Here is a 16,489-nt window from a genome sequence, read left to right on the forward strand (position 1 = left end):
GTAGAGACATGGGGGGAGGGCAGCCTGTGAGAGCAGCCACTCCTCTCTCCACCTCTCTCACTCTCCCACTCCAGCTGGCTGCCCGTCTGCTTTCAGAAGAATGCCGGTGTGTGTTTGCTTTGCTGCACGGAGAGGTTGTAAACAGGCAGGCAGACTAACAAAGACCTCTCTCCCATACACCGCTTCTCCACTTTCTATCACACTGTGGAGTCTGCCTGTATGAAGTGGAGTATTGAAATGGGGAAGTAGCCGTTCCTCTTTTTCTCTCCACCTACGCTGGCCGCCCGTCTGCTATCAGGGAGAAGCCGGCATGTGTCTGTCTTGCTGCACGGAAAGGCTAAAGACAGGCAAACAGGCTAGCAAAGCCCTCTCTCCCATACACCACCCCTCAGCTTTCAGCCTTCTGTTACTCTTTGCTTTGCTCTGCTGCACTGGCTGTCCGTTTGCCGTCAGGAGAGCGCCGGCGTATGGTCGCTTTATTGCACCGAGAGGCTGGAGACAGATGAGGGGAAAATAGCCGGTGCGAGCAGTCGCCCCCCTCCCTCTCGAATGCCGGCGTATCCTTGCTTACTGCACGTGGGTGGCCGAAGACAGGCGAGTTGGCAAAGCCCTTTCTCACGTGCACCGCATCTCAGCTGTGTCCATTAGCCCGAGATCGTGGAGGGGGGAGGAGTACTCACTTACACACACACACACCCCCTACTGTATTTTATAACTCTGTTACATTTCTGTCTTGGTGTTGCAGCAAGTGACACAGACATTTCTTAAAGGTCAGAATTGCAGCAGAGCATGCTTTGAAAGGTACATGGTTTCTACTGTGTGTAGACCATAGGGTTCACGGTTCAGTTAACCTTCTGCAGTGACAATCACTCTCAGTCTGCTGGCATTTATGCCCTGTACACATGACCGGTTTTGATGTCGGACTAAACGCCGAAGGTTTCTCTGAACTCTGACGGAATTCCATGCAAGCAGTCTAAAGTCCGACCAAAGTCCGACTGTCCAGAACGCGGTGACGTACAGTACGTACGATGGGACTAGAAAAAGGACGTTCAATAGCCAGTAGCCAATAGCTTACGTCTCTTACTTGCTTCGGAGAATGTGTTGTTTTTGGTCCGTCGGAACAGCATACAGACGAGCGGTTTTCCCGATAGGAACTGGTTCCGGTGGAAAGATTTAGAACATGTTCTATTTCTAGGTCCGTCAGAATTTTCAAAAAAAAAGGTCCGATGAGGCCTACACACGAGCAGATTATACGATGAAAAGACTCCATCTGACTTTTTCTTGTTAAATATATTTATTGAGTTTTCACAGAAGAAGAAATAAAATGATACAATACATGGATACATATCAATCATCAGAAGATCTTTGCAGTATGATAAAAAAGATAAATAAATAAGTTAATAAAATAAAGTAATTTTAGAGATATCTTACAACCATATTTACTATACACTAGTTGGGATTCTAGATGTAAGATTAGAGAAATAAATCAAGTTATTAGACCAAGTATCCATAGGAATATTTTAGGAAATAATAAAAGAAAAGGAGAGGGAGGAGAGATAAAGATGGAAAGAAGGAAAGAAGAGAAAAAAAAAAAAAAGAGAGTTTCCCAGGATGATGATCCAGCTCTCATTAGGTATACAAATATAATATATATTTCAGTAATAATATGATATATATCTTAGTGTGGTAACAACAGAGATTGGTCAAAATCTGTAGGGAGGTAGTTTTTAACCCATGGTTGCCAAATTTTGCGAAATTTATTTATTTTATTTTCTTCAATAGCTGTCATCTTGGCGTATAAAAGTGCTCTGTTCATTCTGTGTTTAGCTTCAGCAAGAATTAGATTTTGGGACTTCCACGCCTTGGCAATCGTTTGTTTAGCTGCAGTGGTAAGTTGGATAAACAATTGGAATTGAGTATGGGTGAGTATTGTGGGTTTAAGGTTTAGGAGTGCCGTTGCAGGATCTGGAGGAATCGTGATTTCCAGGGCTTTAGAAGCCATAAGAAATATATTCTTCCAGAATTCTTCAACTACGGGGCATTGCCACCATATGTGAAAATGTGTTCCTGCTGTGTCACATCCTCTAAAGCAATTAGGTGAATATGTGGGGACAAATTTAGCTATTCTAGCTGGTACAAGGTACCAGCATGCTAGAACCTTGTAATTAGTTTCTACAGCAAAACAATTTGGAGAGGAAGTTTTGGTGGCTGACCATATATTCGACCAATCTTGTTTATTAAACACTGGATTCATATCTTGTGCCCATTTAGTTGTGTATGAGGGTAGAAACTCACTAGATATCATATTAAGTTGGAAATATAATATTGAGATAAGTCCTCTAATGTGTGGATCACTTATAAAAATCCGCTCAAATTGAGTCATTTGATTAAGAGTTGAGCCTGTACTAAGAAGTGGTTCATAAAAATTTTTAATTTGTAAATATCGAAATATTTCAGTTTTAGGTAACCCAAAGGTTTCACATAGTACAGGAAATGTATAAATAGCTTTAGTCGAGGAAAGATTGTATAAATGAGTGAGGTTCGTAGAGGTCCATGCAGAGAATGATTTTGGGAATTTCCAGGCAGGATAAAAGGCTGGATTATTAAGAAATGAAAGCAAGGGATTATGTGTTGATTGAAGATTATGTGCAAATTTACATTTATCCCATACTGCTAGGGTCTGTTTCGTGATAGGATTAGAAAGATGTATTCTATCAGCAGGACAGAGCCAAAACATCTTTGCCACTGAGATAGGGTCACTTTCCACTGATTCAATAGCTACCCATAGGGGAGCTTCTACAGAAGTATGATACTTGGTTATAAGTGCTAGCTGTGCAGCGTAGAAATAGGAGGAAAAGTTGGGCAATCCCAAACCACCACTCAATTTATTAAGGTAAAGCGTAGATTTAGGTATACGAGGTTTGGTGGTACCCAAATGAAGGACATAACTCTACGTCGAGTAAGTCTTATGCCCCGTACACACGGTCGGACTTTGTTCGGACATTCCGACAACAAAATCCTAGGATTTTTTCCGACGGATGTTGGCTCAAACTTGTTTTGCCTACACACGGTCGCACAAAGTTGTCGGAATTTCCGATCGCCAACAATGCGGTGACGTACACCACGTACGACGAGACTAGAAAAGGCCGGTTCAGAACCAAGCGCGGCACCCTTTGGGCTCCTTTTGCTAATCTCGTGTTAGTAAAAGTTTGGTGAGAGACGATTCGCGCTTTTTCAGACTCGTGGCTTTCAGATCGTTTTCTGCCGTTCAGTTTGTGCTTGTGGGTTTGTATCTGCTCTTCAGTGCGTGCAGTCAGTTCGTATCGGAGTTTTCTGTGCGATCTTGCCCGCTCGTTGCTGTTTTTCAGGTGGCTCTTCACAGGCCTTGCTGTTCTTCAGTGCGTTCTGTTACTTCGTTCTGAGCAGCCGACCGTTTTCTAGCCATGTTTCATATGCGTACTCCTCGTAGAGTTCGTGCTGTGCCGGGGCTTCGTGTTGGGGTCCTGACCTTGACACAAGTCCAGTCCATGAACAGGGTGGGGAGGAGTTCATGGACCAAGAATTGGTTGCTTCAGCGTGACCAGTTCTGTCATATGCCTTTGCTCTGTGAGATCCGTGAGAATAATCCTGATGATTTCAGGAACTTTCTCAGGATGACGGACCCCGTGTTTCACCGTTTGTTGGCTTCGCTGACCCCCTATATCAGCAGGCAGGATACCTGCATGAGGCAAGCCATCACTCCGGAGCGGAGGTTGGTCGCTACCCTGCGGTATTTGGCCACAGGGAGAAGCCTGCAGGACCTCAAGTTCTCGACAGGCATCTCCCCCCAGGCTCTTCTTTGTGGACATTTACTGCTTGTGTTTGTTTGAGCTGACCCTGACAGAAATGTGTGGAGTCCAGAAAATGTCGTGATTGTGTAACCTTATACAAAGCACTGTTGGCTGTTATTTACTAAATGCAAAGACACTTTTCACTACAAGTGCACTTGCAACTGCACTGAAACTGCACTTGTAGTGCAAAGAGGATTTGCCCTTAGGAAATTACCCCCATTTTCTCAGAAAACAACAATTACATCACCCCAAAATTGTTGTAGCGTTGAGACAATAATCCACACATTCTTGATTAGCAATCTTTTTAATACCTGCACAATCACATGTGCATTTACCAAAGGTTTTTCTGACAAACCAACATGTTTGTTGTATAACAATTTTTGTGGTGTCATTATCCAAAATCAAAATGTGCATTTTATAGAAAACAGGCCTGTGTAAAACCCACAAGAAAGACACAAATCTTGATCTTACAAAGTTCACATTTGGTAGAACTTGAAGGCAATATCAGACATGAGTATTTAGGAACTGTGTTTGATATTGTGTTCAGATGGGGGGAAATCACCCCTGGAAAAGCCAAATTTGGAAGATGCACACAAATTTCACAATGTCAACATGTGCTAGCTGCCATCACGGGGGATCAAGGGACGTGTTTTGGGGGAGAAAGCCCTTCCTCACCGCTACTTTATTATTGAGGAAGGGGTTGCACCCCCAAAACGCGTCCATTGATCTCCCGTGATGGCAGATAGCACATGTTGACACACTGTGTGCATCCTCCAAATTTGGCTTTGGGAAAAATCACAAAAACATTTCGCAAATTGTAGCAGACAAAAGAAGAAAGTGATTTGGAGGGGCTTTAAACTCGCCCCAAAACATCAATGATGTTTTTATATTTTGGAATAACATCATTGATGTTTTGCTTGATGATTTCCAATTGTAAATTACACCCCATGATCTCCCCGATCACGATCTGGGCACTTTCTGATGTGAAAGGATCTTCATCCACAACCTCACGATAGCCTAAAAAGTGAGGAACCCAAAATAAATTAGGTCTAAAAAATATGCCGCCATCCATTTCTTATCGGAGCCTGTGGTCGCAGACACTCACCTGTTGTGGTGACTTGTTCCACCACGTCTTCTTCCTCCTGCTCATCTTGTGTTGGGGGGATTTCACCTTCTTCCAGAGGGGGGGGCTGTGGTCTCCTCGGATGAGGGGTGTCCTCCAAGTCTTTTATCCCCTATGTAATACAAAAATGGTATAATTAGCACACAGATATTTGATGGCAGAACTATAAAGATGAAACATTGCTTGGAAGTGGGGTACAATGATCTATTTTAGCAGAGTTCCAAGATGTAGCATTTTTAGTGTCCTTTGTCAATCTGCGATACTTTACCTGTTTAGTACAAGCTTCACAGATGTAGCCCCCCCCCCCTATAGTATACACTGGAGCACCTGTGTGGCCCCCCTAATAAAAATGGTGTTCTGGGGTCCCACACTAGTGCTCCAGTGTCCAGATGTGAAAACAGCTGCTCAGTGTCCTCTCCTTACACAGAATCTAGTTTGCATTTCATTCTAGTAACAAAGCCATCTACACAACCCAATTCTTTGAAGACAAGTATAGGGCCTCAAAATGGTGGCCAAATGCATATGGCCTAAACAATGGTATTTTATAGTCCGAAATAAAAATGTGTGATCCGAACGAATAATGTGCCCATGAACATGAAATTTGCCATTTTAAACTGTACAACAGTTCCTAAAAGCACATGGAGCAGCACGAACATAATAAACACAAGAACAATAGGAACAGAGCACAACTACTTACTTTTTTTGCAGCACTCTCCGGATCTTTCTGTACTGCTCATGTTCTCATAATTTCAGGTCCGACCACCGCTTCCTGAGCTGATCTTTCGATCGTCGTACCCTGAATTTCCGTTGCAGACTCCGGACCACTTTCGCCATGATCTTGGCCTTTCGGACATTGGGGTTGGGGTAAGGCCCATACTTTCCATCATAGTCGGCCTTCTTCAGGATGTCCACCATCTCCAACATCTCCCCAAAGGACATATTTGAGTCCTTTAATCTCCTTCTGGATTGGGACGTTTCAGGCTCCGGCCTTTCCTCCTCCTCCTCCTCGTTGCTGTACTTAGCACGATCCTGCTGTCTATCCGCCATGTGCTCTTCCTCCACTGCGCCGAACGAAAAGGGGCGGGGAATAGAATAGAAAGAACGTCGGGGCGGGCGGAGTTATACGCATGCGCAGTGTGTATAAATCGTAACGTGCGCGTCTTACGTACGATCTGTGAGCGGAGGAAGGAGCATTGGAGACGCCGATCGTGCTAACGAAGGTAGGATCTAAACTTGGGCCTATACTGCTTCGAAATTGAAGCCTATATTGTAACAAGATTAGGGGAGTTTGGCCTGACATTAGGGTTTGTCTTGTGTTGTGTCTTGCTGAGAAAATGGATGGGTTCAACGACCACAATTTCCTGCCCCTGTTCATAGACAAGTACAGGGAGCTGCCCTGTCTGTGGCAGGTGAGACACCCCCACTATAACCACAAACAAAAGAGGCAGGCAGCGCTGGAGAAACTGCTGGAGTTGGTGAAGCCGGTGGTACCCACAGCAACCATCCCTTTTTTAAAAGCAAAAATTGGTGGCCTGAGGAGCACATATCTTAGGGAGCGCAAGAAGGTCACAGATTCCCAGAGATCCGGAGCTGCAGCAGATGACGTTTATGTCACCAGGCTGTGGTACTACGAGAGACTGCGATTTCTGTCAGACCACACTGAAGTCAGGGAATCCCTCTCTACTCTTCCTTCCACTCTTCCTTCCATCCCAGCTGAGGCTTCTGATGTCCAACCTGGGCCTTCCAGCCAGGAAGAAGTGGAGGAGCCCAGCTGGAGTCAGGTATAGCATTCTTCTACAGATTTCTGGGCAATAAAGAAATGATGTTTACTATAGATGTTATTATTGATCATTAATTGCTGATTAAAAAAAGTGTTTTACATATCAATAGACAGTAGTGGGCACCCAAAATTGGGACAAGAATGAAAAATGCTGGGCTCAGAAGGATAGTCTGTTATATTTGTTAACATTCAATTTGCAGCAGTCAGGAGGTGAAAATTGTGTGTGATTGATGTAAAAAAAACTAAAACTATGTCCCTTTTTCATACACAGGAAGACCTCAGCCAGGAGGAGGCTGTGGAATGTGGCAGTCAGGAGGAGGCGGGGATTAGTGGCAGCCAGGAGGAGGCGGGGCTAAGTGTCAGCCAAGAGAAGCCTGGGACAAGTCGCAGCCTGACTGAGTCTCAGGTTCCTCCCCTCCACCTGCCATACAAAAGGGCCAGGAAGGCCACTCCCAGTCCTGTGCAGGATTCAGCATACAGGCTGATCCAGGAGGCTTCTGCGTCCCTCAGAGCCTTCCCCAGTCCTGAAGAGGCCTTTGCCTGCATGGCTGCCACCAAATTGCAGGGCATGCAGGAGGGCCAACGCAAGATCTCTGAGGACCTGATTTATAAAGTCCTACGTAAGGGGGAGAGTGGGGAACTGACACACAAGACGGATGTCATTGAGATCGACGATGCTCCTCCTCCTCCTCCTCCTGCTGCCACAACTCCACCACCACAGCCAAAGGCTGGAAGGAAGCGTGGAAGGAAGACCAAAGAGTGATTGCCCTGGGTTCAGTCTGGTCTGACAAAAGCTGCAGTCTCTCGTATGACCACAGCCTGGGGACACAGATGTCATCTGCTGTTTTCCGGATCTCTGGGACTTCTGGACCAGACTGCCCTCCCTTAGATAAGGACTCCTCAGGCCACCAATTTTGCTTTTAAATAATTGATGTCTGCCCTGGGGGTTCAAGGCTTCGCCCACTTCTGCAGTTTCTCCAGCGTTGCCTCCCTCTTTGTTTATAGTTGTGACCCCTTAATAAAATATTTTTAGGTAAATTCTACTCTCCTGTGTGTGTTTTCATCCAAAAAGGACAGTTTGTTGGTGACGATTCAGGTACATTTCTAACATAAAATGTGAAATTAACAAGAGACAACAACAAACAATCTCCTACAGATTAAATAGAACAACATATCAATGGTGTTGGGGGAACTTGTCACAAAAAACACACAAACATTTTCGGGAGTACAAATCAAAATCACTAAAAAAAAAAAATTAAAAAAGAGAAACACAAAAAAAGATTCTACATTAAAGTCAAAAAAATAAAAAAAATATGTTGTCAGATGTGAGAAATCAAAATATATTGAGGGAATCCCGATAAATAGTAACGAAAGAAGTTTGTGAGAAGTGTGTGTGAATATGAGCAGCAAAACTACTTAATTCTTGTCACATTATAAAGAAGAACAGAGTGCGCTGTATTAAACCATTTTGAACATTGCAGCGTGACGAAAGTGCTGTATCCATTACGAACGCTAAGTTTACCAGAACGAGCTGTCCCGTGTCAGAATTTCTTCTGAGCATGCATGGCACTTTGTGCGTCGGAACAGGCCACACACGGTCGGAATTGACGCGATCGGATTTTGTTGTCGGAAAATTTTATCTCCTGCTGTCCAACTTTGTATGTCGGAAAATCCGATGGAAAATGTCCGATGGAGCCCACACACGGTCGGAATTTCCGACAACACGCTCCGATCGGACAATGTCCATCGGAAAATCCGACCGTGTGTACGGGGCATTAGAAAGTAAGATGGTAAAGAAATAGGGAGTACCCTAAATAAATATAAGAATTTCGGCAGGATTGACATCTTTACCGCATTAATCCTTCCCAACCATGACAATGATAGAAGAGCCCATTGTTTCAGGAAGCCGGAAGTTTGTTTAAGGAGGGTTAAGTAATTTGCCGCAAAAAGGTCTTTAAGAGAGATTGTGAGTTTTAATCCTAGGTATGGAAGCAGCTTTGGAACCCAAGTAAAGGGTAAGGAAGTTTGTGCCTGCTGAAGTTCTAATTGAGATAAGGAAATATTTAATGCATTTGATTTTGTTGGATTAACATGTAGTCCTGATATTTGGGCGAAATTATCTAGTGTTTTTAGTAGATTAGGGGTGGATATATGGGGATGAGACAAAAATATGAGAATGTCATCCGCAAAGAGACATAGTTTATGGTGATAACCACCTAGTTCGATACCTTTAATGTCAGGATTGGTTCTAATAAGGTGTGCCAGGGGTTCTATTATTAGGGCAAAAAGTAGAGGGGAAAGAGGGCATCCTTGTCTAGTGCCTCTTTTGATATCAATCATTGTTGACTTATAGCCTGCATATTTGATATATGCTCTAGGATTATTGTATAAGGATGAGACCCAGGTTAAAAAATTGTTTCCAAATCCCCATTTACCAAGGACATATTCCATATAAGGCCACGTAACCGAATCAAATGCTTTCCTTATGTCTAAGGATACAAGACACGCTGGGATTCGTCTAGTTTTAGCCGCATTAATAAGTAAGAGTGCTCTCCTGATATTATCTCCAGCTTGGCGTTTAGGCATAAAGCCTGTTTGGTCTTTATGGATTAGTAGGCCAATAATATTATTCAGTCTAGTGGCCAAAATTTTAGCAATTAATTTTATATCGAGATTTAGGAGGGATATAGGACGATAAATAGTCCAGGAGGTGGAGTCAGAATGTGGTTTGGGGATCATTGCTATTATAGAGGTGAGAGTCTGTTCTAAATGAGTTACCTTTAAGGATCGAATTGAAGGCTTTAGTTAAGACAGGTGTTAAGATTGATGCAAATTGTCTATAATATGTTGCCGAAAATCCATCTGGGCCTGGTCTTTTACGTAATTTTAAAGATTTTATTGCGTTAAGGACTTCAGTATCTGTAATTGGACATTCAAGAAGATCTTTCTGTTGTTGATCAAGGTTAGGAAGCGTGATATTGGAGAACAGTGTGTCTGCTTTAGTTTTATCAAAATTTGAGGCAGAAGAATATAGTTTAGATAACTTAGAGCGAAAAATTTCAAGTATTTTCACTGGGTTACTAGTGTAAGATTCCCGGGATACTTTCAATCTGATAGGCGTATGTATATGTTGTGAATTTTTTAAAATTCTGGCCATAGGTGTATCAGGTTTATTTGCCCTGCAATATTGAACATGCTGCCGTTTACTTATAAGTTTATCTGCGGTATCAGTAAGAAAAAGATCTAGATCCAGGCGGGCTTTTTCTAGTTTGGTACTGTTGGTAGCATTTGGGGAGGTTTGAAAAGTTTGATGACAGTCATTAAAGGTAGATTCAAGTTTTGCAAACAACAATTTGCGTTCTCTTTTAAGGTTAGTTGCTTGTTGTATCAGTCTACCCCTAATGACTACCTTGTGCACCTCCCATAATGTAATAGCAGAGACATCGTCTGTATCATTGGATTTTAGGTAATCAGAAAGTGCTTTTTCAATCTCAACACGATGAGAAGGGTGGGTCAGAATTGAATAGTTTATACACCAAGTGGTATCGTGTAATCTAGGAATTGTGGAAGCAATGGTAATGAATACTGCGCAGTGGTCTGTCCATGGAAAAGGAATGATTTTGGATGATATAATTTCTGGTAGCATACTTGACGGGATTAGAATATGATCTATTCGTGAAAAAGAGTTATGCGGATAAGAATAATGAGTGAAGCGCCTACTAATAGGGTTCATCTCTCGCCAAGTATCTACCAGGCTATGAGTGGTGAGTAGATGTTGAAAAGTTAGGTTTATTGAGTTTGTGGTAGGTCCAGGGGGAGATTTATCTAAGAACGGGAAAATAGTAGCATTAGAATCCCCACAAATAACAACAGTACCAAACTTATGTACTTCTATAAGTTGAAAAAGGTGGGATAAGAAAGCAGTTGGGCGTTTGTTAGGGGCATAATAAGACACAATAGTAATAGGATTATCAGAAATAAATCCTGTTAGGAGAACATATCGTCCTTCAGGGTCTGTTATTTTGGATACAAGGTTAAACTGAGTGGAACGGTGAAAACCAGTGAGAGTTCCGCGCTGTTTAACCGTAGCTGAAGCAGTATAGAATTGTGGATATGATGATGAAAGAAATTTGGGATAAACTTTGTCAGTAAAATCCGTTTCCTGCAAACATATAATATTAGCTTTTTTCATAGCAAAAGAGCGTAAAGCCTTGGTTCGCTTATGTGGAGTATTAAACCCCTGTACATTTAATGACAAGATATTTATAGGATCCATAAAGCAACGAATGCGAATATTATAGCATAACAAGCAGAGTACTCACCGAGAACCAGGATCACCAACCGGAGAGTCAGGAGGGAATAGCAAAGATTAAAGAAAGAAGCAATAGAATAGAAAAAGAAAAAAGGAGAGGAGAATCGAACAAACCCAATATGAAGACAATTTAGCAGTATATAAAGGCTAAATAATAGGGTGTAGGAGCATCTCAGGAGAGTTTTTAGAACTCTCTGAGAGGGTCCGGGACCACCAATAGAGACCCCATAACAATGGTAGGAGTAATTGGTGGAATAATGGGCAACAAGAAATTCCTAAGGGATGTATAACATCGGAGGACCACAGGAACTATTCCATTACTATCATGGAAAAATTTTGCTTAAATTGTTACAAAAAAGAAAAAAAAAAAGTTCAAAAACTTAAGAGGAAAAAAAAACAGAAAAAAAGTTAATATAAAAAAATAAAAAAAAAAATATTAAAAAAAAATATATATTTTTGTAACATAACAGTAGTATGTAGCCATAACTCATTTCAGTCATGAATATGGCCAGTTTATTAACTCTGTCAGCATACTGTGCTGGAAAAAAATAGCAAGGACAAATAACTAGTCTGGCTTAGATTGTCAGTCCATTGAATCCTCATTGTTTGGTGGTGAATGTTCATATCAACCTCGCTTGTTAAGATTTTGATGGGAAGATGTGGAATAGCTGGGTTTTGGGTCTTTGTTTTGCTGTGTAGAACGAAAAGCTGAACGCCTATGAGACTGGTCATTTGGTAAGATTGCTTCGGCTAGGCCCATATCAAATAGGGCTGACTTCAAGTCCTCTGAAGAGCGACAAACATATTTTGTTTCCAAATGAGTAAATCTGAGACAAAAAGGAAATTCCCATTGATAGGAAATTTGATTTCTCTGGAGTACCTGGAGTTGAGGTTTAAGTGCACGTCTTTTTGCAACCGTTAGTGGGGACAAATCTGTGAAGAGTTGATAGGTATTGCCCTGGAAGCTAAGAGATTCTCTCCCTCTGGCAGCTGTTAGTATCTGTTCTTTGGTTCTGTAAAAGTGCAATTTAGCTATAATATCCCTCGGGGGACCATTTATTTTGCTTGGGGCTAACGCTCTATGCACTCTATCCATTTCGAACCTGTCAATAGGGGTTCCAGGTAATAATTCTTGAAAGAGCGCCGTGATATTAGCCTGCAGGTCTAGAACAGATTCAGGGATTCCCCTGATTCGCAGATTCGATCGGCGATCTCTGTTCTCTTGGTCCTCTAAACGATTTTGTAATGTAAGGTTTTCCTCTTTTAGTACCTTCATCTCAGACATATAGTTCTGTGTAAAATTATCAATTTCATCAACCCTCAGTTCTAAGTCAGCTGTTCTCTGACCTAGTTCTCTAATTTCTTTAGTCAGTTTGTCAGTTATATGATCAGAAGTCTGTTTGAGGGCTTTCTGAAGCATACATTCAAATTTTTTGAAGATGTCAGACTGTGTAGCAGCTTGTAATTCACAGTATTCATATTCAGACTCAGACTCACCGTTAGCAGCCTGTGTCTTCTGACTGTGAGGTAAAGATTTTTCAGTGTATTCACCGCTGTGCTGACTGTGAGGTAAAGATTTTCCAGTGTATTTACCACTGTGCTGACTGTGAGGTAAAGATTTTTCAGTGTATTTACCACTGTGCTGACTGTGAGGTAAAGATTTTTCAGTGTATTTACCACTGTGCTGACTGTGAGGTAAAGATTTTTCAGTGTATTTACCACTGTGCTGACTGTGAGGTAAAGATTTTTCAGTGTATTCACCGCTGTGCTGACTGTGAGGTAAAGATTTTCCAGTGTATTCACCACTGTGCTGACTGTGAGGTAAAGATTTTCCAGTGTATTCACCACTGTGCTGACTGTGAGGTAAAGATTTTCCAGTGTATTCACCACTGTGCTGACTGTGAGGTAAAGATTTTTCAGTGTATTCACCGCTGTGCTGACTGTGAGGTAAAGATTTTCCAGTGTATTCACCGCTGTGCTGACTGTGAGGTAAAGATTTTCCAGTGTATTCACCACTGTGCTGACTGTGAGGTAAAGATTTTTCAGTGTATTCACCGCTGTGCTGACTGTGAGGTAAAGATTTTCCAGTGTATTCACCGCTGTGCTGACTGTGAGGTAAAGATTTTTTAGTGTATTCACCGCTGTGCTGTGGGGGAGAGGATGCCGCCACCATTCCAGCCGCCAGCCTGTGTGCCGTTTCCTTCGTTTTTCCTGCTTTAATTTTCGTTTTAGGAGCGCTCAAGACCATTGTCAGTGAAGCTGACAGTATTAGCTAGGATTTTCTGCAGTTTTGGGATACTTGCTGGTTCACTGGGACCTGTAGTCCTCTGATGAAAACTCCCGAGGAGCGGAGCTCTAAGGTAACATTACCTTCACCTCAGGCTGCCGCACATGTGCCCCGTCTGACTTTTTCTATCGGATATTCCGCTCATGTGTACGCGGCATTAGACAGCAGTTCCAGGCTAAATCTGAGTACTGTTAGATCTCGCTAAGGGACTGTATGCTTTTTGTGTGCAAATATATTCCTGTAATGTGAATATGGTCATTTAGACATTTATTTTGTTTTAGGTGTAATAGCCAGAGTTTAGTTATGGCTAAACTTTTAATGGGGCATTTTAATGTTATAGAAAAGTATACATTTTCAATAAACACATATTTTGAGTCATTGCATGTTTACCATAATATCTGACATGAGTCAGAATTCAACAAGCTCACATTCTCATTATTTTGTTATTCTATTATATATAGAGATTTGTTTATTGGTCACTAAAAGAAGCTCTCAGTGGCTCAGTGTACTTTATTTTAAGACAGACTGTAGTTACACAGGAAGTTTACTTTTATCAATCATAGGCCTGCTGGCCACATTTGGCAATTAAAACTGATCATCGCTGGATCCACAGATAGAGCAAGCTGACGCTTTATGCAAATCTACACTTTTCCTGTGAACATTAAGCTTGCCCCCTCCCAACCTTCTATGCCTACCTATTGATCCTATAATGTGATGGGTTGTCTCCTGCATCAATAGAGCAGCTTGGTACATGACAAGGTGTAGAGACTGTTGGACTTGAAGTAATGCACACCCCACAATCTGTCTTTTTCACACCTATATTTTAAAGATGCTGAAAAAACTTTTCTGAAAGAACTTGATTTCTGAGAGTCATGCAATTATTATACAGGTAGCGAAACTATAAAGAAGACTCCATGATAAACATTTAATACTAGTATCATTATAATACCTGAGCATCAAATCGGCCAGCGTTATGCAGGAAGGTCATGCAGATCTCATGAAGGCCGCGGATCTCACACGAGTTGTTCTCAAAGCATTCAAAGACTCCGCATCCCACGTCACCAGCACTGACTAGGCAGTGTTGAATTTCAGCTGTTATGGTAGAGAATATATATATATAAAAAATGGTTATGATTTATATGCATGCTCTAAAAAATACAAAACAATACACAATGATGATAGCTATCATCACCAGAGTTTTATCATAAACATTTCCATCACCATTATCACCGCTCCTAAAGCACCCCTGCCCATTGAAAATAATGGGGCGGCCGCTGCACTGGTGCTTTGTGGCCGGTTTTAACCCTTTTTCGGCCATTAGCGGGGGTTAAAACCGCCCAGCTAGCGGCCGAATAGCGCCGCTAAAACGGCGCTAAAAATAGCGCCGCTTTACTGCCGACGCCTGCCCGTCCCAGTGTGGAAGGGCTCTTAGGCCTGCAAGTTACCAAGATATCAATAACAGTTTGGGCCCATGTGCCATTATGAAATCAGAAATTCCTCCTGATATATCCTGCATACTGCTATTCTAAATTTACTCTTGTTGAATTCTGCTACAGTTCCCATAATATTGTTTAGATGACCCTGCCTTCTGGTTCAGTACTTAAAGTGTGTTATGCCAATGTCTTTCTAGTTTTGGATAAAGTGGGGAAGGATTAAAACTCATAATGGGTTTTTACTGCTATTTCTGTTAGAAGTATTTAAACTATCTTCCTGTTCACCAGAGAATGGTTTTGAAAAACATTTTTTGGGTGGACATACACTTTAAAATCTAAAAAATGGATCCTGCTTACTGCTTAAAGTGGTTCTAAAGTCTAAACATCTTTAACTTAATGCATTCTCTGCACTAAAGGAGAAGTATAGCCAAAGCTATTTTGGCTATACTTCTCTTGGGGATCACAGAAGTATGTTTGCTTTGCACTCCTGTGACCCAGTTTCAGCTGACAGCTGGCTAAAGCCTGCTGTCGGCTAAGGTCACAGAGCCAGTCCAGGCTCTGAAAAGATCCCACCACCATATGGTCGGGATCTGCCCAGATGCCTGGACTGGCAGCTGGCTTGGCATAAGCCAGCCGCTCCAGTCCCCTTTACAGCTCAGTGCTCCAGTGAGCGCTTGAAGGGCAGAGCAGAGAGGTGATAACTGACAGTCACAGGCTCTCTGCTTACTGAAGGCTGAGAATAAAGTGATCAGCGGTCTTTGATCGCTTAGTTCTCAGTCTTAGAGCTGGTGAGGAACAGATGCAGCATCGAATCGATGCTGCGTCCATCTAGGTGAGTATATGTTTTGTTTTAGAAGCCCATACTTCTCTGTTAAGTTAAATGTTTAGGTAGCAGTATGCCCCCCTTTTTATTTACCTAAGACCTCACTGGATCCAGCACTGTGCCCGTCTGTAGCAGCTCCCCTCGCTGTCACAGGCTTTGCTGAGGCAATGGGAGACAAAAGCTTTCAGTCAAATCCTGTGATGAGAGAATGGGGACTATGGATTCAGGCAGCATGGCTTGGGATAAAGCCTGCAGGTGTGCTACAATAGGCTTCCTATAGTAGCACATTAAGAAGAGGAGGAGCCAGGAGCAGATCGCCAGTGGGAGGCCCAACAAGAGGAAGATTGGGGCCGCTCTATCAGGTAAGTATATCATGTTTGTTATATAAAAAAAAAATATTTACTACAGGGTTCCTCCTGTGAACCCTGCCTATTGCCTCAGTCTCTTATTTCATGCTGATGTTTACTGCTTCAGCCCCATAATTCACCCCAATAAATCCAGCTCACTGTTTCAGTAATTCCCCCAGATGGATCCTGCCTACTGCTTCAGTCCTGTAGTTCCATCTGATGGATCCTGCTTGTTGCTTCAGTCACATATTTTATCCTGATAAACCCTGCCTATTGCTTTAGTCCTGATATGCCACCTGATGGACGCTGCCTAATCCTTCAGTCCCATACATCATGCTTTAACATGCCTGTGCCCATCCAACATGAAACTTTCACAATCTTTCATTGACTGCATTTAGGTACATATTTGGATTACTTTTAAATCAATTTATTTTTTTTTCTAATAATTTTTATTGGGAAAAAGATGATGTTTTTACAAAGTTCAGAAGGAAAAGAGAACAAAAGCAAAAAGGTGAAGACAAGTCATCCCCATCATATGAAAATGAACATCTTTC

At 42.2% G+C, this 16,489-nt stretch overlaps 1 protein-coding gene across 1 annotated transcript in view; it reads right to left on the reverse strand.

The window, feature by feature from the left end:
* STC2 (stanniocalcin 2) overlaps positions 1-16,489 on the reverse strand; it is a 66,818-nt gene that overhangs the window by 25,272 nt on the left and 25,057 nt on the right. The window contains exon 2 of the mRNA XM_073624049.1: positions 14,282-14,424. Within this exon, the coding sequence (XP_073480150.1) occupies positions 14,282-14,424 (143 nt within the window). The remainder of the gene's footprint in view (positions 1-14,281; positions 14,425-16,489) is intronic.

The sequence above is a fragment of the Aquarana catesbeiana genome, linkage group LG03 (assembly GCF_042186555.1).
Source record: "Aquarana catesbeiana isolate 2022-GZ linkage group LG03, ASM4218655v1, whole genome shotgun sequence".
NCBI lineage: Eukaryota > Metazoa > Chordata > Amphibia > Anura > Ranidae > Aquarana > Aquarana catesbeiana.